At 49.2% G+C, this 27,981-nt stretch overlaps 1 protein-coding gene across 2 annotated transcripts in view; it reads right to left on the reverse strand.

Annotated features, from left to right (window-relative positions):
* Window positions 1-21,315, reverse strand: part of LOC130513765 (dipeptidyl aminopeptidase-like protein 6) — a 103,255-nt gene extending 81,940 nt beyond the window's left edge. Inside the window, exons 1-2 of one of the 2 annotated variants that reach the window (XM_057012780.1) lie at window positions 21,123-21,315; window positions 20,977-21,046 (exon numbers count right to left, since the gene is read on the reverse strand). In XM_057012780.1, the coding sequence (XP_056868760.1) occupies window positions 20,977-21,033 (57 nt within the window). In that variant the 5' untranslated portion in view covers window positions 21,034-21,046; window positions 21,123-21,315. Of the gene's footprint in view, window positions 1-8,135; window positions 8,399-20,976; window positions 21,047-21,122 lie in introns of those variants that run through there. The other variant, XM_057012781.1, reaches the window with a different exon arrangement.
* Between the last annotated feature and the right edge of the window lie 6,666 nt (window positions 21,316-27,981).

Genomic DNA, 27,981 nt, shown 5'->3' on the forward strand with positions numbered 1-27,981 from the left:
ACAAAAAAAGTATAGATTTAAGTCATTATAACAAATAGAATCAGAAAGGCCATTTATGAAATGCACAAAACGACCCAACTACTGGGCATAATTATCCCGATTTGATGAGATTGAACCATTTACGAGGCTCGCCACCTCGCTGCTCCACAACTTCGGCTCAGTTTTCCCTCATGAAGTTAGATTGGAGTCTATTTCTCGAGGTTTCTCCGGCAGCAGTTTTATTAATCTGGAATATTCTGGTCCTTTAATGAGCGATCCACCTGGACGTACCTTAACTTCCCACTGAATGATCTACAGTCTGGGCCTGGATTCGGTGGGAGCAATAAACTTTAGAAGGTCAATGGTTTCAGGATTAATGATGAGATGAATGGAGGAAAGCTCTCAGCCGCTGCTCAAAATACAAAAATCAGTAATTGGAAAGGCTTCGCACAGTCAGGCCTAATATTTATTGAGATTTTTGACAACACGCCTTTAATCCGCAGCGACAGCCCATTAATAAAGCGCTTCTGCTGAAAGCCATTAAAACAAAAGCTCTGCGCTCCTATAACGTTACGGAGACGAGCTCATGTCAGACTCATCAAACGTCCCTCCCGACAGCTTTATGAGAGCAGAATGGACGTGGCTCCGGGGCCGGGGGGCAACTGCTGGGGAGCGGATGGGTGTGAACTTTAAGCCTGGCAGGTTAGCGAGCGGCGGCGTCCAGCTGACAGCGGGGAACAGCCTTTCCTGATGTTTGATTAAGAGGGGAGTTGACCTTTCTGATGGCTCTAGGGGGAGGGGGAGGGGGGGGCTTCAGAGACACGCTCTCACCTGACAGCCGGCGAGTCGGCAACTCCTCTTTACGACCCCAATCTGTCAATCGGCACCGGATGCCGCTCCACGCCTGTTCTCGGGTAAAAAGTAAAATCTCGCTGGCTCTGAGGTGGCGGTCGTACGCCGTGCGAAAGCTACTGAAAGAGCCGTTTGTCGGGGGTAAACGGTGACGACTGGGGGGTGTCAAAGTGATGCTACAGCTGAAAATGTAGCTCCAGAAGAGCTCTAAACATCTCCCACCCATTTATGATCATCTCCTCAAGCAGGACCTTCATAACTGATGGCGAGGAAGCGCCCCAGACGGGTCAATGCAACGTGATGAATCGGACCTGGAGGGCTGCACCGACTGTGCCCGTGTGACAAATTACCGGTGTCAGACTCTCAGGTATTTCCCTCCCAATCAATACGCAGCGACAAAAAACACCGCCGTGGTTTGTAATCGCCAGATCAAGAGCAAGCGCGACACGCGTTCAAGACACAGAAACACCCTGCACCGTTATTTCGGGACAAACTTAAAATCGATAAATTCTCAGGGATGGGGGGGGTGCAGAGAGTGCAGGCGGGTGTCTCAGCGCAGCAGGAACGCAAAAAGTTGCTGCTTAAAGTTGCTCGAATCAGAGGGAGGAGCTTCTTTTCAGGCCACCAAAGATGCACGCTGACGGCTGGAACACACAAGGCCGACACGCTCGGACGCCGCCAGCTGTTCCCAGGACCCAGAACCCCCTCCCGACACTTGTACGAAGGTACCAAACATTGTTGTATAGATGTTGCCGGACACATCGGTGGACGAGCGTGTGCTGCTCCGTCACCGGAGCCCAGGGCTGAGCTGCTGAGGTGGATACCTGCCAACGAGCATCTGCCGGGTCGGTGGGGGAGCGCAAATGAGACTCGGACTCGCCTGCGACGCATCAGTTCAGCCTCAGCGAGCGGGAGGCAGATCCTGGTGACTGACTGCACCGTAAAGAACCAGCGGATCAGTTTGAGGCGAGGCTCAACAGCAGAACTGGAGCATTTTAAACGCTCGAACACCGACGACGTGTGAACAGGTAGGCTGGCCTTTATGGAGGTTTCAGGTGGCTGGAGAGCCACTCGCCCTTCAGCCAACCTTCCCCCGCGTGACCACATGCATAATGCGGAGGGAGGGACATTATGGATGTCTTTGGTGGGAGTACTTCCTGAAATGCAAATAGGCAGGCTTTGCGGAGCAAATGGTCACATCCACACTGCGGCGGAGATTCGATAACCTCAGCCCTTTAAAGCCTCGGCAGCAGAGAGGGGAAGGGGGGGGTGTCCACAACGACCCTCAAGGAAATGCATCTGCCTGGAGGTCCCCTTGGTCAATCGGGACAGAACTGCAAATTAGGGGAGGAAAAAAACATTGAAATGACGGCGACTCGCACACAACCTCAACAATGAAAACGGCGGTCCGAGACGGCATCCGGGCACCCCAATTAATTTAAATGAATCCCCTCGATTCAGGATTGTAATTAATACCAGCCACACGAGGCAGCGCCAGACAGAAGTTAATTTAGCATCGAGTGAATTCTTGCGATCCGGACTCTGATGTTCAGGGAACACACGCAGTCCTCCACAACAGGTGCTGTTTTCATTTTATGTCTGGCTAGCTTTAATGATCTCATTAGACGACCGCCGTAGCCGGGGAGCCGCCGTCGGCACCTCCGCCGTGACAGGCAGCGCCGAGCGGGAAGGCCAGATGTTTCCCCGATGTCACGCTCGTAACAGAAGCCGCTTATTTATGGGACGGATGAGCTTCAGAGCGTGTAGCTGGGAAATAATTTTTTTTAAAAAGGCTAATTGAATTCCCAGTATGGTCATGAAAACAGCTACTCTCTGCTGCATGGAGACCCTGTTAGAACTGTACAGTATTACCCAGAATTCTCGCTGGCAAGCACCGCTACTTCCTGTGCCAGGAACCGAAAGAGCACAAATTAATCATCTACGACCTGATGGCAAAAGATGGAGAGGAAAGAGTCTAAGAGGTTGATCAAGAGCCCTCCAGAGATAGGCGAGTTTCCTGTTAGCATTTAAAAAGCTGTAACAAATTTACAATAGAGACATGAACAACCAAATATGTTAGTAATAAAGTAGGACTGTTTTAATTTGGTTCAAGCAAAAATGAGATAAAGTTCGAAACATTTTATTTGTGTTCCCTTTTGGTTCCATTACGTCACTTTAGAGTCAACGGGGCAACTAAATTTGTTAATATCCCATCGTTTCCATCTACTCTGTCTTCAACCACATTAGCATTACTTCCAGTAGGCGGGACTGGAGAATCTCTACCTATGAATGTGTAGTAACGGGATTAGAACCAGGGTGTCCGGAACATTATAAACAAACCCAATCAACCGAGCACGCTAATGCTTAGCAACAGACTTAGCAAACCACATTAACATGTCAGGTTCAGCTTGGCCTTCAGCCCCGTCGCAGGTTTCCGAAGCTGAAGCGGCCGATGCAACAAGATGAACAAAGGCGCCGACTGACCAGGAGCAACAGAAGCATCAAACAAGCAGATCGGTGCTAATGAGTCGGATCGACTGTGAGAGGAAGAAACCTGTCCGGGGAAGACTCTCTGAGAATTTGGCAGTGTGGGCTTTTGCCTTCTGCCCATCTGCTCTCCATCCCTCACCTCACGCTAAGCTTCATCCCAACACCGGAACAGCGAGAAAGGCAGCATAAATCCATGGAAACATGTGAAGCGTGCGTGCGCGGACACACCGATGAGCGTGATGGAGTGAGAGTGGCCAACTGAGTGGTCGGTTTGCACATTCCGCGCACACGCCGCCTGTGAAACGCAATTACGCTCGATGCCATGAGTAAGTGGCGGAGGGCAGCTTATCATGTCAGAGTCCTAACGAGAGCTACCGAGGGAAATCATCATTAATGCCGAGCACAAACACGGGACGGCCCTCCTGGGAAGAAAAAGAGGCTCTCAAAAAAAAAAAAAAACATCCTGTTGCAAAGAGCAGATGTTTGAGACGTGAAGATGTAGAAAATGAATTTCTCATGACTGCAGAATTAGGTCAAAACAGCTGGTGGATTTTGTCTGGAAAAAGTAGAAAACGGGCGTTGGTAGATCAGTCTGGGCTGAGAAGGTGGGAGGGTTCTCGGTTTGAGACCCAGTGCAGACAAAACCTGGAAGGTGTTGTGGGAGCAGGTGCCAAAACACCTTCAGAACACTGCTGAGGTACCCTTGAGCAAGGTGCTGAACCCACAAATGCTCATATAGGGCCCTGCAATGAGCTGACAACTCATCCTGTGACCCCGAAAGGGTTAAAGCGCTGATGAAGACGAGATGAGAAACAGAAACGTGAAGAACGTCTCAGATTTGTTGGTTCATAGGCTGATGCTAAAGTGGAGCATCGGCACCAGCAGCAAACAACGCCGTCCGTTTACCCCCCCCCGAGTAAATCAGAAACTTTACCGTCATTGTCGGGTCAAGAGCAGAGCAAATGTGGGTTTTATTTTAAGTTGCAGCGAGAAGGAGAGGAGTCATTGAACGCACCCTTGGGGGACGCCACGAGTGAAACTGATTCCGCAGTTTATGTCAGAGCCAAATGCAAGAAAGAAAAATGACATTGAAAGAGCTGTTGCTGCTAACAGGCTCCTTTGAATAGCAACGCTTTTACCTGCTCGGTGGAGGGAACCCGAAGCCCACAGAGACGTCTCAGTTTCAGAATGAACAACATAAAACAGGGGGGACAGAAATCAACATGACCGTTTGAAAGAGTCCAATTACCGCCTCTCCTCATAAAAGGGGAACATTGCAGCAATCAGGCCTTAAGTGGCGCGGGGGTCTCCACGCACAAACAATGCAGGGACGGAGGAAATATCCAGCTACTGTACGCTCATTATGGAGCCCGAGCACTCGGCATGATGCAGCCGGGCCGAGTGCTGATTGATTGCCGAGGGCCGCAGAGAGGGGGCATCGGAACCAGACGGCAGACACGGCGCGTGCATATGAAGTGTGTGTGTCTGTGTGTGCGTCTGCGTGTGTGTCCGTGGTAATATCTCAACGGTTTAACGCGAGACGCTCCCACGTGTGCGGCAGCTCAAAGGCGGCAGGAGTCATTTTAAACCAGCTTGGGAAGCAAGGAGGTGTGAGGAAGATGAGAGGGGCGCGCCGCCGGAAGTTTTAATGTCACCATGAATTAATATTCAGATGGAATCCGAGAGGACGCAACAAGATTTAATAAAATGCTCCTGGTCAGGCTGGTTGAGGCAAAGCTTTGAAAGGAGAAAACCAGGAGAAAACCAGGGAAGATCTGAGAGGCACTAAATCGATACAAAAATATTTCTTTAAAACAGGCCGGAGCCAAAATGAGCCTCTTTATTGCAGGCTACGCTACATGGCGAGGAAAATGTAAATGCGGCTAAGCAGTTGCGGCTCCTCTGCAGCAAAAAGTTAAACGCTGGAACCATCTGCCAGCCTCGCTCGACAGCTCCACAAACAAATGTAGCCGAGAGGTGAAACATTCAGCGTGATGGATTCCAGCGTGCCTAATGAAATGCTGCCGCTGCGAGCTGGCGCGGCTGAAGGACTGCGGCCCACGTAAAGGTCACGATAAATCAACCTCGGCGGTCTGGGTCTGATTCTGCAAAAATCAAACCACAATCTCCCACATAAATATCCCACACGAGCTCCCAGGTCACGTCCACGCGCATATACATCAAAATAAGTGTCCAATCTCGCATGCTAATTTGGCTAAACTGTTTCCAGAGAGGCAGCCCGAGAACAATCGGACGACAAACACTGTTAATTTATGGCTGGATACTCGGTCATTCATCAACCAAGTCGAGCTAGCTGTTAGCGCGTTTTATTATTGTAGAATTTACGCATCGCGTTTACAACTGTTGTTTCCGGCTACTCCCCGACGCTTTACCGATCAATTAAGCAATAAGGGTGATTAATCGCTGCTGCTATTATGATGCCAGATATCGGCTAACGCAACCGAAATGCTGCGGATGCAACAGCGGTACCGGGGCTGTCGCGCTGCCTCGCTCTCCGTCAGGCGGTGTAACAAGTGCACTCATAACGGGGTGGGGGTGGGGGGGGATACAGCCGTCAATAAAGCAGCGTGCACGCCGGGATTCCACTTTATCTTTATGTGGAAACGAGCCTGCGAGGAGCGGGGCCGCGTCGATACGACAGCAACGATTCAGCCTGCATCCACGACGGCGGCGCACAAATCAAGGTGGGGGGGGGGGGGGTCCTGATTTACCGTGGCCCCCCGGCCTGCAGGCACACCAGACAGCTGTGGGACGCCTGTCCTGGCAGCGTAAACGCTCAACACATCTGCCGCCAGGTGTGGGCGGGGAAAAACGCGCGCCGGCGTTGGATAAAGGCGACGCTGTTCAACCATCAGCTTATGGTCGTCTGGCAGAAACACCCTCAAGATGATCAGCTGGAAATGGCTTTGGAAAGGCATTATTCATATGGGGGGGGGGATCCAATTGACAAATAAAATAATGTTGACACTTTTCCAAATCTTTTAAGCTTTAAATTGAACTTGAAATTGATTCAGCGGCTCGGGAGGTTGTAAACAGGAGCAGGAGAAAGATTTGCGAGCCAAAGGCGCCCGTGATTGATGGAGGAGGCGAAAGTCGCTGCGAAAGAGGCTGAAAAACACAGAACGAAGTGATCGGAAACGTTGGCGCCTCCATGAGAGAAGACTCGCCCTGGCTGGAGGAGCGCCAACATCGGCTCAAAGTGGGAAAAAAACTCCGAAACAGTCAGAAAATGCAATAATGGTGAGGAATGGGGCCCCTCCGGGTGGTCTTTAGAGCCCCTCTGTTTTGGCAGAGATAAATCTCATTTCCATCCGGAGACACAAATCAAGGCGGCGCTGCTGTTCGGGCCCGCGAAGGGCGTCGGAGCGCAATTAGGCCCAAGGAGCAGCCTCGCGCTCTGCATTCGCTGACTGACGACACGCAATCCTTCCCATGATGCACTGCGGCCGAGCGGGTGCGGGAAACGTGTGTGTATTGTATGGCAACATCTCAGCTGCCCCCCCCCCCGTGCAGACCTGGTTAGCAGCGATTTTCTGCACCCCGGGGATGTTGGAGGCACCACATTTTTCATCTGCTACCTGTATCAGCTGCAGACAGGATCCCCAGCAGCGTCCAACCCGCTTCGTTTGGCGCTGAGAAATCACGCCGCGTTGGATTTAGAACCGACTTCCAACCGAGACAAACGGGTCCACGAGCCGGCGCTTATAGCGAGGGGTGCGACGGATCTGTGAGCTCACGCCCGAGGGCCGTGTCTGCTTCCATCCCCGCTTCCTGTTTACAAAATGACATCCAAGGGGCGGGAAAAGGTGCGAGTGAGCCAGTAAATCAGGGAACGGACAGAAACGGGCGGGAAAAAGAAAAGCACGAGGGTAAGATTAAAAACAATAACCCGGATCCAGGGAAGACAGACTGGCTAACAAGGGCGGCGTTTGGGATGCGATTATTGGATAATGGATGGCAGAAATCCGTCTGTGGCGTCCATAAACAGCCACCAGATTCCGATGACTCCCGTCATCCTCACTGGATCCTTTTCTGGTGTAAACTGACCTGCTGGATCAGACGCGGCCACTTTCCTCCTGAACACCGAGGATAAACATCTTTGTTTACGTTTCATGGCGGCGGAATAGAGGCGGTAAACAGCCGGTTCACGCCCCCGGAACGGCGAGGCGCCGCGGGGAGCCTTCGGCAGAGGAAACATTTAGAAAGGACAGACTCCACGCAGCTGTGTCCCACATCTTCCAAAAACCGGCCTGGGGGGTTGCAAGAGCACGGCTTAGCCAGCTATAAATAAAGCAGGAGGATGGGGGGGGGGGCAGAAAAATGCAGCAAAGTAACAGTTAAAGTTGGCCTGAGTCGCCCACGATGCACCAGCCTTAATATTCCACTTTTATGAAAAGCTGGAAGCCAAACGCCTCTGAAGGTCCAGTTACTGACCCCTAATATCTGAGGGAGTCTCACGGGGCTTGGTCCCCCCTCCACTGCCACAGAACCCCCCCCCCCCCCAGCCGGGGTGATGACAGCCACCTCACGGCTTTGCGCAGGGGGGAGAAAAAAAAATCGCGGGACCCTGAGGGTCCCCCCAGAACCAAAACCTTCCAACTTTCCAACTCCTGCAGCCCTGCCCGCAGCGGGAGGGGGGGACAGAGAAGGGCGTGAGCGGTCGGAAATCAGCTCCGCGCGTCCGAACAGCTGCAGAACAGCAGGCGTGCGTCAGAACGCGCGGAACGCGACGCTTCCTTTCACCAGCGCATCAATTCACGGCGTCACACGGCAAAGAGGAGAAGCCACCTTACCAGAACGTTTCCCTGCATTTTGGCCGTCTCGATCAGGCTCTTTTCCTTCATTTTAACCCCTCTTTCCTCCCGATCCGCCACCGAGCGCTTCAACCTGGGGGAGTTTTGGACCGCTGCTGTCTGCTCCGCCGACCCGCCACTTCGCAGCCAGTCAGTCCTCCAGGCGGCGAGTCAGCTCGTAAGTGGGTGGGCTTACAACCCAGCGTAGACTATTGATTAGAAGCAGGAGAAACAAGGTGGACGCGCCCCTGTAGACGTGCGTTATTTTCCCCTCACACGCAAAAAAAATCAGCGGGGAGGGAGGGATTAAAGAGCGGAGGGGGGCAAAGTTGCCGCTGTTTCCCAGAGTGGAGGAGTCGGGTTTACTGGAGGGAAATGTCAAAACTCCTGCTTTTAAAATATCACGCTCACTGCTCGTGACGCACGGAGGGGAAGGGGGGGGGGGGCGTTTGTGACATTTTCGCTGATATTAAAGTGTGGGTGGCGACGGAAATCCGACCTCAGAACTCCACGTTATGGGTCCTTTTCCTGTTAATTTGTTGTAAAAACGCAATTTAGGGGGACAACGACGAGCCCCGGGTGTCGTTCCTTCCCTTAGGCGCCACCTATCGGGCACGTGTGTAATGACAATTGCTCATTTGAATCGAAAGACGCTGTTTAAAAGTGGGGAAAAGTGTTTTGTTTTTAGATTTCCTAGTGATTTATAATGAATGTAGAAATTCAAAAATACCAAAAAACCAAACAGTATCCACAGTACCTCATCCTAAATTACTTTAAAAACCAGTTTAGCCAAATTTAGCTAGCAACATTGGTAAATTATGGAGCTACTGCATTTGTTACATCTAAGTTGTTGGGAAAACCCAGTTCCACTAGTGGAGGTGCAACATTACTGAGTTTAAGAGATGTTAACTAGTGGCTAATGTTAGTATCCTTGAGCTAAACCACCGGTTAGCGAACACCAGTCCAACCCAGGCCTTACTGACAGCTGTTTGTGTCTTTAAGAGCTACAAGAGAATCGCTATGAATCTTTCCACCAGCATGTCTGGTGTAAATCTCCATTTACTATTTTTAGCACCCACTGAAGACCGGGCCCCACGAGTTTTCATGCTCTCCGGTGAGCTTCATGAATCGATATCAGTCGGAAGAATTTGCCCACTGTGTTTGCTGTTCGGCTGGAAAAGGTCGAGGATGCGCAGCGAACAGAGGCAGGCAGCCGCGGGTCCAGGATACGTCCCCCCCCCCCCCCCCCCCCCCACAGCACAACACAGCACAACACACAGCACATCTCCAAGCAGGAAAAAAAAAGGGTGTTTGTAATGTGCAGCCATTAATTACTGCGAAGGAGGCCACTGAAGCTAGCGGGGATACCAGGCTCCAGCTGGACTGCTGAGGCAGGACAGGAAGTTGGCTGCGCCGTGTTTTACCGACCTTCTTCAAAGTTCTCTAAGCCTCATCTGTCAGAGGTTTAAAGATGTTCTCTCGGGAAATAAAGTAGAATCTCGTCTTGAGGAATTTGGACTCAGACGAATGCCTGATACCAAAGACGTGTGGTGGAGCCGAGCCAATCTGAATAGAACCGACTGAGCCGTGCTGTAGAAAATCACTGTAATTAGCTTCTTAGCTGCTGGGGAGGGGGAAGCTAGCCCTGGCAGGGGCTCGTTCCTCATCCTGCGATTCCTGTTTCTTCCTCATCGGCAATTTAGTGAGAATAATGATGGAATAGTCGCCTCCCGATGCACATCCGTGGACTCCAGCGTCATTGTTACTCAGCTAAGATGTGAAAAGCTGCACAGAGATGCTAAAGCTGTAGCATATGCGCCAGTTTCCTCCTCTCTCATTAACTTGATGGCATTTAGCAGCATTATAAGGCTCTTAGCACGGCTCTGTAAAAAGCTAAATCATCGACAAAGAAGCGCACGTTGACCTTGACTGAAGAGGACGCCTCGCAATCGAGTTCTTTTCAACACTTCAAGCATCTCTTTTGTATTTTTCTAATTATTTTTCATCGCGTCTCACAATCACCGGCTCGCTCGGCACCTCGCATTCTGAACATGTACGACCCTCCCGACAGAGCCACGGTTCATGAATCAAACATGACTCACAACCTCCAGGTGACCCGGCACGCCTGCCGGTACCGTGGATCCAATATCGCGTTCGCCGTGCTGTTTATCCCCCCCACCAGGCACTCCGAGCCGCGTGGAAACTCATCACATACGCAGGCGTGCGCGCCAAGGACATCTGTACCGACAACGCCGGCCGAGCAGGTGCCGGCGGGGGCTGCCTGATGTTCAGGCGCCGGCCAGGGCCGAGCCGGAACCGAGCGGCTGTAAAGCTGCGGGAGAGTCCAGAGCCGCCAAAGCTGGCAAGAATCACAATAAACCGCCGGCAGAGGACATCAAGCACAGGCGCCAATAACCAGAAGATTAGAAGTCCGGCTTGTGTAGCCGGATCTCCAGGACGCCGATATGGCTTCTGATGGCTAACACAAATCACAACACCCCCCCCCCCCCCCATAAAGGGTCTTTCTTGACAACAGTTGGCTCACCTGTAGCGAGCGAAGCCTTACAGTCGACATTTGAATATGGTTCCACTTTACAGCTAATTTCACGTGTCATTTCACGCATTTAGCATTTCGCGCATCGTTAAACTCGGCGACTCTCCGCTCAGATTCTCACCTTTTAATTACGCGTGTCCGGAGGGCGGATAAATACGACCCGGGCTTTTTCTCGTCCCTGACTCAGCCTAAATTCTGGTTTGAATGTGATGACGGAGAAGATCGAAAACAACTAATTGCCTCTTTGAAACGTGGTCTCAAACGTTAGCACGCGGATCACGGACGCATCCTGCGTCTTTAATGTTTTTTGCATCTGCTTTGATTTTACCCTGGCAGAACATCAAAGCAGATAGTCGAGATGCAGTCACAGGAACAGCTTTTCATGCACACAACCTGGATTTTAAATGAGAAGGTTTAAAAAATTGACTTCCTAAAGCTCGAAATGACACATGTTTGTGTAACAAAAGCCCGTTTGCACTATGACACGTGTGTTATGGAGTATTTCTGTGAGGCTTTTGGGACCGAGCGTCCCCATACGAGTCGGGAGGAAAAAGTAATTAAAACAACGCCCGGATCCAGGCGGAACTGGCCCGGTTCCTCGGTGAAATGAGAAGGAGCTTTTGTTCCAGCACAATAAAGCCGACCCGGACTTTCTCGGGGAAAATCAATGGTTTCATTATCAACTTAATTAGCTGATGCTATGATATCGTTGCCACTGTTGTTCTGCTGTTCTAATGACAGCCAGAGACGCTGGATGCCTCCCAACAGAACACGAATCATTGCGGTAAACAGAATCAAAGTCAAATGAAATGGGATCTGCAGAAAGCTGAAGCTGCAGCTCTGGAGGCTAAAACTCCCGCAGAAGCAGCTTTCTTTGGTGTAAACATACAGTTTCCTCCTGTTCGCTGCTAACACAGAAGCACAAGCAACAGTTCCAGCCTGCTAGCCGCTCATTAGCATCAGGTTTGTCTATAAATTCCACTCAGAAGCTACAGGGAGGGCGGCTCCATAATCTTTATAAGAGCTTTCTGCTGACCTTCCCAACCCAGCCTGTCAGAGCAACAGATCGTTAGCATCACTAATGAATTCATGAGCAGAGAAGAATGCGGCGTCCAGGCATTAATCTTGATCTTCGACACAAGGAGGTCCATTAGCGGTATCACTGCCGCGTCCAGGATGAGAAAAATCACAGACTAATCTGGAGAGGAGCAGCTGCGGTTCAAACGTCCCGCTGCTGAGAATCACCCACATCAGCTAAATCCTTTCTTCCGCAAGCAAACCAAATCCAACACACCCAGCAAAGTTAAAGTTCCTTCTCGGGAGCAGATGGCAGGATGGAAAAGTTAGTGTAATTATTTTCCAACTTAGGGGTGCTCCGGCGTCCCTCTGCACCATGACTGATCGCGCAAGCACGTCTGCATATTAATGGAACAGTTGCTGTGAACAGCAGGCGTTTGTCAGGAACTTGGATCAGTTTCATCACTTTAACCTGCTCGGAGACAGATGAGGGGCTTCCACAGCGCTGCAGCTGCCACCGCACAATCCCCACATCAAACTGGGAATTCATGAAGGACTGGTTTTCATCTCCCCCTGTTTAAGATCAGCTCACGGGGAGTTGGTGAGCATTACAAGTTGATATATGATAGCATGTAAATAGCAAAAAACGCAACATCTGGCCTTTCGTAATTAGATAAATAGAAACTTTGAGTCTAGCTGAAGACCCTCTTTAGCCTTATGAGCCAGCTAGCTAGCTAGCAAACCACTTCTTAGTTTGCTACCTGCTGCCTCTTTCATCCATGACTGCGCATCGTTGATCAATAATTAATTATTGAGATTTTCAATGATCGCAAAGAGGGAGAGGAAGATATTTTGTCATTTCTCCCAGTGTATCCTTTCCCAGTGGGCCCATTAGAATCTCATTTTCGTACATACATTAACGTGGGCGCCTCCCTCCGCTGTCTGACGGAATGTAAATCGATCAGAATTTATTGCCCGGTGATGTTAACAACCATTAAGGGTGACGGATGGCGCCGGCGCACGCACGTGGCCGAGCGCTCCACGTATATCCATCATGCCGATGGGGCGGGAGTTTTTTACTCTGATGAATTTCACGCCTTCCTGCAACGCTGCACATCTGATACCGTGAAGCGCCAGGATTCCGTCGCGCTTTGGGGCGGCGCTGCGACACCCCCGAACTCACCGACCCCGTCAGGCAACTTACTGCAAAGTCTGGGCAGGTGGGCGGTGGCAAACTGCTTCAGTTGGCGTGCACGTGGATGCACGTGACGCCAAGCCCGAGGTGTTGAAACCATGCGATGAATAGCAACCTAGCATCGGTAGCAAGCGGACAGCCTGAGCGATGGTTCCAACAGGTTTTTACGAACCTGAAGGATTGATGTCCAACATTCCCAGCTCTGGTCTCAACGCCCCCCCCACACACACACACATTATGAGGCTGATAAAACACCCCTTCTCTTATCATCTAGATGCGGCGTGCTTCCATCTTACAAGTTTTTGCACTGTGAATAATGAGCGACGGCAGAAGAACCCCCAGTCTGTCGCACCCTTTGTCATTTCTCCTGCTTTTAAAATGAGCTGCGTTCAGAGACGCCACTGGGAACGGCTGTCTTTCATTACAGCTGGGACCCGCGGACACCAGATATCTCCTGCGAACGCCCATTGGGGAAGATTGACTGCAGAAATACGCTTTAGTGTCTGATAACTGGAAATTCATATCGCATCACCCAAGGTGGTTTCTGGGGCAACAGCACCACCATCAATCAGTCGGGTATAATCTCGCCAGCACGTGCATAAGTGTCACATTCCACACCCTTGGATGGCATCTACACATCAGGAAAATTGGAAAAATGTCTGGTAAATAACCCAATAAAATGGGATCTATATGGTGCATGTAAGGGAAGCAATTGTGCACAAAATATGCAGCTGTATGACAGATGACTGCAGACATCCCTCAGACCAGAGTCGTCCTCCACGCAGCACTGCAGCAAGCCCCAAATTTACAGCTTAACCTGCCGTTTGTGCCGTTTTAGCCTGCCTGGCGGCTAAAAATCAGACTGATGGATGGCTAAAAACATCCACAGCCATCCTGTTTTAATATATAGTATCTTTTAAAAATTGCAATGTCACAAAAGTTAGATTGACTGTGATGTTGATTGTTTTCTCTGACTCTCATACATCTGCATTCACATCTAAAGGATGATCTGACCTCCAGATGCCACTAAATCTTACAACTTTAGCCATCACTAATGCTAATATGTTTTGTGTTAGCTTCGTGGCTAAAGAGACGTCAGACCGGTGAACTGCCGCAGCTTCAGCAGCGCCTGAAAAGCAGGTTAGGCTGCAGGACGGAGGCGCTGAGCAGGCGCTTTCTGACACGACACCTGCATCAGCTGTCCTACTTCCTCCCCGGTCCCATTTTAGAAACGCGCCCCCTCTGGAGCCCACTAAATAAAACCAACACAAACAGGAAGGCGAGGTCAACGCCCCGGTCGTATCAGGACGGACCTGCGAAGCAAACGACCCATCTGGTGCCCAGAGATGCTTTGGCACCGCACGCTGGATCTGGGCCTGTGCGCCGTCCGGGGATGATTTACGGAGCGTCGGCGCTGAAGCTCGCGGACGGAGGCACAATAAAATGGTTGTTTATGTTCCAGCGGCAAGTGTTCACTGTCAAGAGGGGCGGCGAGTTGTTTTAGGGCATTGTAGAACACGGAGGGACCCAACACAACAAATCATTTCTTCCTAACTGCCAGGGACTCGGGACAGATGAAGGCCCCCCCCCCCCCCCCCGGCATAAGTCAATAAAATGGTACCCAGCAGTTATATGAAACCGGGCCGTGTCATACATTCCAATAAAGGCTGCAGAGACAAGGACGCCGCTCGCAGAACAATATGTAAAAGTCAGGGTCGGGCAACGGAGCGCCGTCGCTGGAGCCCGCACGCCACGGCGGCGGCGACCCCGGGGCAGCTGTTACCTGAAGGGTTTAAATTCAAGTCACGAAGAGGCGTGATGTGAATCAGAACTGAAACTAATACAACACACAGGCGCGGCGGTTTGGCGCCTTTATTCTAAAACGGTTGATTAAATCCATCGAATTCATCGATGTGAAGCGTAAATAAGTATTGAGCCTCTTTAGTTTGACTCCATTAGGAGCTTTTTATGTTCCAGACGGCGCCGCTAATGGCCCCCATCTCAGGAAAAAAAGGAATAATGAGGAGAGAACCAGCGGAACTCTGAACACACCTTGGAACCGGGGAGTGTTTCTAAATTCCCGGATCACATTCAAAGCTGGTACAAAGCTGGTGCACCTTCGCTTGAAAGCAAATGAAGTAGCTCTAATTAACTAGTCTGACCTGCAAGGACGCACGCACGAGCCGCCGGGAGACGGCGTAAAGTCTTCGGGAGCTTCGGATCAGGAGACGGATATAAAGAAGGATTTCTGAGGCTTTAATATTCCCCAAGTAGGAACTCGGGGATCCATCTGACAGGGACGAGGTTTTTAAAGTCCACTTTTAAGAATTTTGAGCCATAAAAGTCACGCGCAGACTCATCAAATGCGAGTTTTAAACAGTAACTTAAAAACTTCAAAGGGGAGATGAGCCGAGGTCTGTGCAGCCGGACCGAACCAGCAGGTTCCGACTCTCGTCCGGCACCTTTTGCGAGCGCCGGAGAGGCTCAGGGTTTGTTTAATAGGCTCCAGCGGCGCGTCCCAGCAGCTTGACGGGGAGCAGGGCCGCCCGCCAACTCCAAGCCTCCACATTAAAAAGTTAAATGTGCCCACGCTCGGTCCGTGTGGCTGCGGTCCAGCCGCCCCGGATGTTGATGCTACTGTTCCAAAAGAAGCGCACATTTACAGTCGCTACACTGACTTTGACAGCAGCTCTGCTATCTGTCCAATACCACCCCTGGTGAACTATCAAGCTTCCAAATAAATACAGTTTCAAACGCGCACCAGCGGAACTATAATATTATAATAATATTTTAGATAAAATGCTGCTAAACGGATGGAGCAGCGGTGCCGAGTTCAGGCCCCAAAACTGGTTGTTTTGGGCAAAAAGGGCCAAGCAGACCCCCTTTCCTGGCCTCCTCTGGGTCGACGGGTGATGGGAACCTCGCAAAGTGTCGCCAGGGGGCGCTAGAGAGGCACTAGCTTCAATTATGACGTTCAGCTTTACTTTAGCGCGTCACATAAACGGCAAACGCCCATGAATAAAACATGGAGTTGATTCTCTCATTAGCGGTTAGCAGGTTGACGTGTTGAACAAAGAAAATTACACATTTTACACCACAGAGAACAATCGGAATCTCAGCGTCACTCATCTCTGAGGCTTTGTGGATTAGAATTATTAAAGGCTCGTGTCCGTTCGCGGAATATTAAAGTCGCTTTTGTGGAAAAGTGAAACTTGTGGAAGAATTTGTTGTTCTCATGCTTCCGATTGATGGAGTCACAGCTACGGTTTGTGATCTCCCGATCTCGATCCTCGACGTCGCTCAGAACATGAGGTCATGCGTGGAAGACGAGGATAAAGAGGGAGAAACAGGAAGTGGCTCTTCTTCTTCTTTAGAGACAAAACTGGAAAAAACCTTCCATTTACTCAGTACTTCATGGGACAAAGATCAATTAATTGTTTGGTCGTTGGCCCAAAATATTTAATAATGACTTAGCTGGTAGTTTATCGCCACCTGGTGGAGAAGGATCCATCTCAGCGATAAAGCCGTCGGGATGACGGGACAAAATGGTCTAATCGGGTAGTTTTGTGCAGGTAAACACGCTGATACCAGTGGTGCCGCAGGACTTGAGAAGGTCTGATGCAACAGAACGGAACCCGACTTATGCTTCTAATTTACGTTAACGGAATTTTACCTCAGCGCCCTCTGCTGGGTGAGATGTGTACTGCTTTGTAAAAACAACCACAGTTTATTGATTCAAAAAGAGGGGGAAAAAATGTTGTTGTTTTGAACATACTTAAAGTCAGTGGTGGCGGGGGTCCCGGCCAGTTGTATGTTTATTTATGGAGACGCATCTGGGATGTGTTTCAGACAGGCCTCAAGTGTCCCTCTCCCACAGCAGAGGCGACTGTAAGTGGCACCGTTTGTCCCTCAGGACCTTGTTGACTGCTTGTGACACCCCATCAGATGGGCTGTCAAGACCCCCCCCCCCCCCTGCATTTTACCGAGCCCACCGCTCGCTCAATGGGCCACAGAGGTTTCGGCGACTCACGCGGTCCCCGTCCCCGCGGTGTCAATCATTCCCGGCAAAACGCGACTACACGTGTGAGCCGTCGCTGTAGAGAAGCCTGAACCGCGCGCACGTGTGCGCGCATGGCCACCGTGTTGTGTTTTCATGCTTTTTCTTCCCCCCTTAAGGCTGCACAGCAACAACAGAGTAATAACGCTCCGGCTTCCTCCAGGATTTCCTGTGCGCAGCCTAATGATTCATCTCGCACACGCAGAAAAACCACCAACACAGCAGAATTAGCAGAAACACACAGGGATGAATAAACACTTCACCTGCTGATGTTTCTTTATATTGCGTGTTGCATTATTCATAGCTGACGGGCAGCACGAGCCCTCCGACGTGGCTGCAAATGTAATTGAATTTACAAGTTTTACAGCTAGGTGGGGGGTGGGTTGCACATTATTTGCATCGATTCTGGTGTCACAACAGCGTACTGTACACGCTGTTGTGTTTGCTTTGTTGTTTCTTATTGTCTATTTACGGTCTCGTATAAGATCCCCGTCATAAAAAAGATGGCGGTAATGTCTCCAATTCTGCTAATTCCCACTATCATTCTCATGCTAATGTTGTCCATTTCTAAAGCCTTTGGGATCAAACGGTGATAAATGAGCCCTCGCAGCATTTTATTACATTTTCAGGGTTAAGAAGTAACTCAACAAAGCTGCTCCTCAATACAGCAGCTGAACAATAAATCAGTGCCATTTGTATCTAAATGCTTGGAATGGAGGGCGCCTTAAATTTGTGGTTCTCAACTGGTGGGGCGCGGCCCTAAAGTGAATCAGAGACCCCTTTTAGAGGGTCACAGGAAAGATTTTAGGGGGGGGGGGTCAAATTTTACTTATAATTTTGCTAATTTCATATAAGAACTCACATTTTGCTCTCTAGCATCACCGCTTGGTGGTCATTTTGGTTTTAGGACAGGACAGGACAGGACAGGACATAGACTACAATGTAGTGCAGAGCAATGGACAGAAAAGACAGAATATAAGAGGTCGGTTGAGAATTGTTGGATGGGACGGACATAAATGTTGTGGCCAAATGAGGAATTATCCGGTTTACTGTTTAGATCTACGATGTCGTCAGGACAAGACATAAAGATAACCGATGCTAATGGCCCTGAATAGTTCACTCTGAAGTGATTGAGATGTGAATACGGCTGCCATAACCCCGATCAATGATCACTTCCATCGACTGGAACCAAGCGATAACCCAACACAACAGGACTGAGTGTAATGAGCGCCGGGATCAATACTTGCAACGCTCCCGTTGACGTTCGTCCCCAAGAGGTTTTTTTTAACTAAACTGTGGTGATTAAAAGTCCAACCTCAATCCAAACACCTTTAGCGGCGCTCAGCCCTCGGAGGGTTCGGGCTCTCCTGGCTGTTCATGTTCGGCTGGTCCTCTGCAGCGATCCGTGGGACAAACAAATCAGCTCCAGACGAAATCCGGTTACGTCAGGACAGAGATGCAATATTAGGAAATGACAGTTTCCTCATTTCACTGCAGAAGACGCTCGATTCCAGCCTAGATTTTACTTTTCTCCACCTCAACACACTCACAGGAATTAAACTTTCATGTTCTCATTATGGGACTAATAATCACAGGAAGTGGGGGGAGAGGTGCTGCTGGGGAGGGGGTGCTTGGCGGGTGTGGAGATCAGCAAAGTTGCAAATGATGGTGAAATGGAAGGAGGCTAATTACGATTTGGCACACACACACACACACACACACACTCACACACACACACACACCACACACACACACACACACACACACACCTCAGGATTATCAAGAGGCGAGACAATCACAGCATCCTGTCGGGACACAGGCGGAAGAGACGCAGCGGCAGGAATCCAAAAAGGATGTGAAAACAAGGGGAACTGAGGAGAATACACGAGAGTCACTTCCATTAGTGGACAATTTAAAAACAACCCATGATCTAAATGATCCGGAATGATGGACACTGGGTCGTCGGAAGAGGTAAAGACGAACAATACTTCATAAAAAAGAAGGTTTATTTGAAGAAAATGCGGATTTAATCGGTTTCCGAGACGCAGGGTGTATATTCTAATACCACAGCGCCCTCTAGTGGTCAAACACTGTCCAGTCATCGTGGTCACGTTAGGAGGAGGTTCAGAGCTCAATGTGGATTTGTAGATACCTCATTAAATGAGACATTCACATGACAAAACAAAAAGAGTGGGGAAAAATGATCATCTGGGCAAAATATGTACAACTCACACCCACAATAATACAGGACACAAAACGTTTAACTTTTTAGGAACCGTCTGAAGCTGAAAAATGTGGTTATAATCTCATCTGAGGTACCTTTTGACATCAAACCACATCATTTCCTACGAGAACGCAGCACAACTTTGCATAAAATAATTTAATCAGCAGAACATGCAGCTACAGCTAGATCGCCGTGACAGCTTTAAAACAAAAATATTCCTCACGATCCGTAAATAATCTCAGCAAAGCTGTGCGTTTTGTTTCCAGGTGTGGAGGCCTGTCAGGAGTTGATGACCATGACTGTGAGAGGCTTATCCTGTCGGGAGGCCTGCAGAACACAGGCGGACATAATCGGGCTGTCATTAATGCGTGCACTTCAAATCGTCTCTGCAGTCGACTGACAACCTGTCTGGAAATAGAAACTCCGCAGAGAGGAATCATCAAAGCTTTTAAGAGAAACAGCCAGTATAGAGAATAAAACCAGCCTCTCAGTGGCCACAGGACAGACTGGTGTCTGGAGAAGAGATGAGAGCCCATCTATTTTCTCCATCATCTGATATTTACAGAGATAAAAGACAACAGAATTAGAACAAAGGGGCCCGAGGGCACATCAAAGCACAGACAACAGCGCCAGCAGAACCAGTAGGACCAGCAGCCACAGAAGTGTTCTGGCTCAGCTTTTTCAGTGAATATTGAAAACCTGCTCTGGGAATCAGGACAAACTGATTCGTTTTCTATAACCTTTGGGCTAACTTGATTAGCCTATTGCATCTGTCACTTTTAGAGACGTATTTTAGCCATTTGCCTTCTACCTGATGCAACTACTTCAGCCAGTTATCATCTATATAACACATTTTCACCATTTATCCCTTTTAGTGTTGTCTGTTAGTAGTTTTAAGACATGTTTTCTCAATAAATGCTACCATTTCGTTTGAGTTAAATGTTAAAAAATGCTACCATAACCTGTATTTCGAAGGTCTTAAAAGCCCTTTTGAGAGGACAGTCTGCCGAACTCAACGCCAGAACTGCACGAATCTCTGCTCAAAAGTGGATTTCCTGGTGTGGCACGTCGATGACCGCGTGTCATAAGTGGTCACATGTCGCAGGAGAGCTGCAGGAGTCACCAAACATGCCAATTCTAAAGCAACCAACCACTCCAGAGCCACTGGAAGCCGAACCAGACCAACGAACCCTGAACAACGTGTCCCTGTGTGTTTGGGTTGTGATTAACGCGGCTCAGCCTTGTTCAGTCCGCTCCTGTGGACCCTCACAGCCGCTCAACACGTCCATTCCTGAGCGCCTCGGCAATCGATGCGCATCAACCTCAACTATGTTGCGGCTGAGGAAATCCATCATTGTAAACGCGGACCGAGCAGCCGTGGATGATCCCCGGGTCACACGGCTGCAGGTGACAAACAGCGCCCAGAACCTCTTCCATCAAACCGAAGCTGCTGGCAGATGTGCCGCGCCGACGCGTCACTCCCCCCACAACAACCATCCCTTCCTCTGCTCCTCATCGATTTTCTGCAGATCCACAGCTGACAGTGCGGGTCACAGACACGGAAGCAGAGTCTGTCATGATCCTAAAGACCGTGCTGATATCCACCAGGGCGAGTTTTGGATGGTCTGTGACAAAAATGCGTTTTTACGCAACATTCTCTGCGTAAAAACACAACTTCTGCCTTCCAAACTCTGCGCCAACATTTCGCTTCACCTCCAAGCCGTGCCAACACTTCTCCGTGAGCGCGCCGGCTCCACCAGCGGCACCAGTAACGCGCGGCAGCTCGTCTCTTACCTTCCCTCCTTTGGAACATCTGCGGTACGCGTTTGTGGCTCCGGCCGTTTGGTTCATGGCCGGAAATGATCTGCGGGAAAGCAACAAAGTTTGAGCCGCAGCCAATCGGGAGAACACACGCGGGGAACAGCGCAGCGCTGAGTTACCTGGAACACGCTCGTGGCCGCTCACGCGCTCTTGGTCTTGCGCGCAAAGATTCGTTTCGTCGTCCAGCAGTAGTCCAGTCTCACCCGATCAGAACTTTTCTGACTCGGCAGCTCGGGGGTGCGGGTTCGACGTCTCAGGCTTCGCTCCGTTCATGCACTTCGAGGACTCCCCGCACTCACCCGCTCACGCGCACCGAGCTCGGCGTTTCTGCGCACCAATTGCGCAAGCGCAGAAGCAGCAGGCGTGACGGAGGACGGTGACGGAATGTAACCGAGTACTTTCCACAGTGGTTCAGCTCCACACAGGTCCGAACTTAACCTTCTTTTCTTCCTCGGTCCAATCGTGGACTCCAGTAAGAAAAGGCTGCTTGCGTTTTTGTGTCAGAAAGCGTTTGTTTCCCACGTGCTGCATCTCCAGGTGATTAACGAGCAACATCAATGGAACCAGAACTGGTTTCGTCTTCTTTAAAGGCTTTGCTGCGTTTTGACAGAAATTCCACCAACATTCGACCCTCACTTCTCCTTTCATACCACATCAAATTGCCCTTTGCTTTTATGGGGCTCATTTTTGACCTCTGACCTCTGTCTGATCCAAGCCTAATGAACAACACACACAGTAATCACATGGGACGGATCGTTTGTGGCCACTTCTCTCATCATCTCGACACCCCGGGGGCAAATTTGTTCCGTTGAAATTACAGCGTGACAAACAGATGTTAGGAGGCCCAGTTTCCACTGAAGTGTGAAAATTGGGTGGAGGGAAGCTGAGCTGAGTCGGCCGTCAGTCATGGAGGAAACAACTGGAATCACAGCGGCGAGAACGAGGGTCGGATTCACACGTTTACCAACCGGACAGAGGAGCTCGAAAACGTCCATTTTCTGTCCTTTTTTTGTCCAAACTATAATTTGCTTGTCAACAATGAGACATAAAATGTTTGGAACGCTCGTTGGAAGAGCATTTCCATTAACGTGTGTTTTGTGGCACATTTCCACATGCTCAAATTCACGAGCAATAAAGGTCAATTGTGACCGACAACCTCAATATTGGGCACGTTTAAAACACTTTGCATCGAATACGCAACATTCTCTTGGGCTGTTTTGATCCACATAGAAACTATAATCGACGTGTGAGCGTCTGTAAACCCACCCAGAGTATTTACACGTGCGGAAACCTAAGCTCTTTATTCCTCACAATCTTCATCTATCATACATTGCGTAATTCATTTAAACATAGTTTTCTCTAATCCTGTATGGAAATGAGATTCTAAAATGCACATTTACAGAAAGATATTTGAGTTTTATTGTCTCATATTTGTCTCACATTCAATTCCTCGTCTGTCAGCTGTCACATCATCCCAGCGACGTCTTTCCGGCCGTAGGATCAGAAGATGTGCGGTATTTCCACAGGCAGCATCACATTAATCGTGTGGCTCCAGTCCAGGAGATCGATACAGCAGCGATGACACGAAAGGTTAAATGTATTTCTGACCTTTAAGTAATTTCCTTCAGGTTCCCTAAATCCTCTTTCAATCAAACGGAAGCACAGTGAGGAAGGAGGGAACGCTTCCAACACCAACAGAGGCAGAAGTGGGACCAAACATGAATATATGAATAATACAAGGATCTTACATCGTGTTAATTTAAGGCTATGTGGTGAATATTTTCTATAAAATGTAAAAAAAAAAAAAAATCAATCATGATCATGGAATTATTTTTGGCTAATTTGGTAAAATTATGACGTGAACACTTGTTTTATTTGCATTTAGCTTGATTTAAACAAGTAAACCCGCATTTGCTAATCCGACCTAGCTTAGCGCTGCCTCATCAGTAACAGCTGTTAGTATAGTGGAGAAATATATACATATATATATATAAAATCAAATCAAATCAAATCAATCTTTATTTATATAGCGTCTTATACAATCAAAATTGTTTCAAGGCGCTTTCCAGAATCCCAGGGCCTGACCCCAGACAAGCAACAGTGGCAAGGAAAAACTCCCCTTTAACAGGAAGAAACCTTGAGCAGGACCAGGCTCATGTAGGGGGACCCTCCTGCTGATGGCCGGCTGGGTAAAGAGAGAGGAGAAGAGGGAGGACAGGTAGAGGATAGGATAGGTAGGAGAGGAGAGGAGAGGAGAGGGGTAGAGGAGAGGAGAAGGAGGAGGAGGGGAAAGAGGAGAGGAGAGGAGAGGAGAGGAGAGGAGAGGAGAGGAGAGGAGAGGAGAGGAGAGAGGAGAGGAGAGGAGAGGAGAGGAGAGGAGGAGAGGAGAGGAGAGGAGAGGAGGAGGAGAGGAGAGGAGAGGGTAGAGGAGAGGAGAGGAGAGGAGAGGGAGAGGGAGAGGGAGAGGAGAGGAGAGGAGAGAGAGAGGAGAGGAGAGGAGAGGACAGGTAGAGGATAGAATGAAGAGGAGACGAGAGGGGTAGAGGAGAGGAGAGGAGAGGAGAGGAGAGGAGAGGAGGAGAGAGGAGAGGAGAGGAGAGGAGAGAGGAGAGGAGCATGTATTTGTAAGCATGTATTTATGTGGGAAAAGAGCGAGTCTGCTTTGAAGGAGTTTGCTTTTACAAAACAGCAGCTCACTGAAACGTTGCGTATATATTTCATGTATATATTTCATGAGTTAAAGATCCGCGCCTGCTGACGGACGGGCTTGAACCCGCTTCTTTCATGTCAGAGGTCCATTTGTGTCGCTCTTCTCTTTAAACGACCACGTCGACAGGATCTGTCAGCAGGTCCGGAGGTCCGGTACGTGGACGTCGTCGAGGCGGAGCGAGGCTGACCTCTGACCTATAGATGGCCTCAGGAGGGAGGGAGGGAGGGCGCCGCTCATCTGCAACCAAGGAAACAAAACAGAAGCGTCTGCAGCGCGGAGCTGTGCTGCGTTAACGGCGTGTTTATGCTCCGTTTGACAGATGCTGACTTATGGCCGTTTTCGAGCTGCTTCCATTTTCAGCACAGTGAACTGGAGCCTCCATCACAGTCACGTTGGCCACCAGCATCATAACAACCCCCCCCCCCCCCCCCCCCCCCCCCCCCCCCCACACACACACACACACACACACACACACACACCACACACACACACACACAGGTTAGTGCTGGCAGGTCCAGAGGGCAGACAGAGACTCCTATGGCTCCTCCCACGGACCCTCAGGGTCATCAAACCAGCCAGGTTTTCTGTCCAACCAGGCTTTGGATTCTCATTGACAGAGGGTGTCTCCCTGGTTCTGGACCCCTGTTCTAAAGGACCACATCCCAACTTCGGGTCTTTCAAACTGTTGTTGCAAAAATCTGCCACCCGTTGCTCAAAACCTGATATCTGGAGATCAATCAACTCAGGTCTCATGCCAAGGTTGAAAGGTCAAGAGGCTATTTACTGATACCCTAATAACACTTCATTTTAAAAGTAAACACACCTCCTCCTCCTCCTCCTCCTCCTCCTCTGTAATTTATCTCTCATCATAAACTAAGTTTTAGGTCTGGAGCGACCTCCTGAAGTGATACAAGCAGAAAAAAAACATCTAAATTAGGAGATCAAAAGTGAGGCTGCGTTCAGAAACGCGCAGCACCCAGCAGCGTTATTACCCCTCCGGTCTCTCCAGCTGCAAATATTAACTTCCAGAAAAGTTTTAAATGCCAGGATGTAAAATTCATTTCGCCGGCGTCGTTCAGGTGTCTGAATAAACAGCTTATTTTCACTTGATAACCCGCGCTGTGGGTCCTCAGATGTTTGTGTTGACACTCCAAATGTGCTCGGTGAATGATAATGGCGGCGGCTGTGTTGGGTGTCGCAGTAACCCGATAATGGATTTATGCACAGCAATGTTCACTGGGCAGAATCTCATTTTGGAGGCTCCACTTTTCCTCCCAGATAGCATCCAAAGCTTATTAAAGATGCTTCTCCTGCCTCTCCAGCGCAATAACAGATGAGTTATTAAAACCATCAGACGCGGCTGGCTTGTATTGTTCAAAGTGATGAGTTGGCATTTTTAAACATCAACGCTGCCATTTGTCAGCTAATTAGAGGCAGCATTTTCATCCTTCAACTCATATTAGCGGAAGCTTTTGGATCCGATGATGAAACCTCTGTACCTCGCACCATGAAACCGGTCATATTAATATTAATTGCAGCTACATTTGGCTGAATTTTCATGGTAAACTGTAGTTCCGCCTGACATTAAGGTCCTTTAATTTCAGCCGCATGCAATTTAATGCCCAAATATTTGTTACCATGCCTGCAGCTGTAGTTTATAGCTTAACTTATCTGATTCAAATGTGATTTATGTGCCAGTAAAAGCTTTTATATGAAGAATAATTATTGAAAAATCACCTGTTGGATCCCAAAACGGCACCAGGCGGATTACTGGTGGTTAAAAGCCAAAGGCAGACGTAAATATCTGTCTCTTAAATAGCGCCACGTCGTTGCACGCGGTGCTAAATCTGAATCTGTAACTTTGAAATTCAAACCAGTCCTGCTGGCCCAGTTCTGTGTGTGTTCCGTCTCCCAGCACAGCAGTCTGTGTTCCCTGCCTGTGAGAGGAAGCAGATGGAAGGTAGGTGATGGATTCAAGGTCTTCAACGCAGCATTCGCGTGACAGCACAGCCCCACCGGGTTGATTCAATTACGCCCTAAACGCCACTCGCTGCATATTTACCATCGTCTCTAAACGGATCAACGGCTTCTTACGGAGGCGTGTGGAGGAGGAGGCCGCTCGCCGAGCTGCAGAAAAAACAGGTGTCATTGGAAATGTGCAAGAATTTATAATAAAAAGTTCGCCTTCTTTTAAATGCTGCTGAAGTTGGAGTTTCAAAATTCCACCCTGATTATTCAGGTTTTACCTCAAGCGCCTGTTTACCGGTTTTATTCTCACAGGTCTTCAGTTTAGTTGTCGTTTAGTCTTCTGACAACAGAGCTCGTCGTCAACTGGGAATGAGAGCCCGCAGTGGGATTAACCCCCCCCCCCCCCCCCCCCCCTTCCGAGTCTGGAGTTATTAGCCGTCCTCACACACGGAGGCCGTAATTTAAAAAATAATTGTTGCTAATTAAAAACAGCTCAGTGGGAACCACAAACGATGCGCAGGACCCCCTGCTGAGGGGTTGTGTGTGCGAAGTCGGGAGTTTTTGACTTTGAAATGAGGGCTGAGGAGGAAAAGGTCATCCGATAGATGTAGAGATTAAGCAGCTGCTGGGCAAAATCCCGGTGCTAACGCACATCTGGCCAATTATTGCCAATTATTGCCACCAATTATTATTGGTGGGGAGATGAGCGGACAGCCACCCTCACACTTGCTTTAAAAGTTTCCTCTTTGCTTTCCAGGTGCGTACACTTTACTCAGTCGCCTTTAATCGACACCTCGCTCATCATGGCTAATGATCTGCTTTTAAAAACAGATTACGTTGTTGTTTCCATGGAGATGAAAGATCAAAGCGGTAATTAAAACGGAATTAAGGCTCTTATTAATTACACATTTTAATGACAAGATTAGCAGGTAAAGAGCTGGATCGTGACAACATTTAGAGAAATGAAGCGTCACGTGAGCACATCAGTGATCCTTTCCTTTGAGTCTTAGCGAGTATATAAATAACAACGACAGCATTGTTATGAGCAGAGCAACAGTCTGGGGATTAATATAGTTCATGAGCATTAAAAGTAGTGCTGGATGCATCTCCATTGTTACAGATGAACAAGAGTCTGCTGTTTGGGCCACCTTAATTGGACCGGGGTCTGACCTTCGGGTAGTCTGCTTCGTTTGAGCGGGTGTGAAGGGTCATCTGAAGTCACACAGGCGCTACTCCAGCACCAAAGATACCACAAAAGCTTATTTTGTGTCCTCAGACCAACATCAGGCCTCCAGATAAAAACAAGGAGGGAAAAGCTGCATGTTGGTATTCGGCCCTGACGGAGCTGATCCAAGTCGGGGGACATTTCTCCTGCAGTCAGGGCAATAACAGAGGCAACTGGAGGTGACATAAACAGCCAGTCTCATTTTGTCTGGAGGGATTTTTCTGTTCTTTAAAGGAAAACAGCTCCGTAGGGAAACGTGTGCGGACACAATCCTATTTGGTCGGTAGCAGCAAAATGAGATTACTGCATGTTATCAGGGACGCAGCACGCCTGCAAATGAGGAAAATATTCAAGGTATATATACACTGTATATTTATGCATATATTCTGTAAAAAACCACACATTTAAGTCTCGCCCAGATCCTGGTTAAGCCCCACCCACTTTGGTTCAGGGTCCACGCCGTCCAATCAGGAGGTGCAAAAAATAGAAGATGACTGGAGCACTGAGAACTCAGACTTTGATGGGAGAGAACTGTAAAAAGAATCCCATTTAGGTGCAGGACTTGCTCACTATATGTGATATAAGAGGCGCCCTTGGGTTTAAAGACAGGCAGAATCAGCGAGTTGAATAGTCCATGATGAGGTCAGACAAATTCCAGACGCGCCAACTGCCAGGAGGGTCCGTGGGGAACTTGAGACGTGAGAAAGATCTCAAGTTTAATTTCATCATCACACGGACGCTGAAATCGCAACAACGTCCAACAATTGCGGGAAATGGATTCTTCTCTCCTTAAAGGCCTCAAAGCGGAGTGGAAATGAACACAAGCCTCAGAAAAGAGGACAGAGCGATTCCCACCTTAGCCGGAAGACGGAAAGTAAATATTCAGTAAAAATACACAACAGAGGTTTGGGATTGGCCAAGAGAACGGGCGTATAAGGGGGGGGGCTCTGCCGGTGTGATGCCCCCCGTTGTGCGACTGCGACTTCTTCACAATAACCTGTCATGACAGAAGCGGAGACGCCGTCACGATGGCGCAGCAGGGGCAGGCTGCAACTCCGCCGATTGTTCTCGCACT

Source organism: Takifugu flavidus, chromosome 17 (assembly GCF_003711565.1).
Source record: "Takifugu flavidus isolate HTHZ2018 chromosome 17, ASM371156v2, whole genome shotgun sequence".
Lineage (NCBI taxonomy): Eukaryota > Metazoa > Chordata > Actinopteri > Tetraodontiformes > Tetraodontidae > Takifugu > Takifugu flavidus.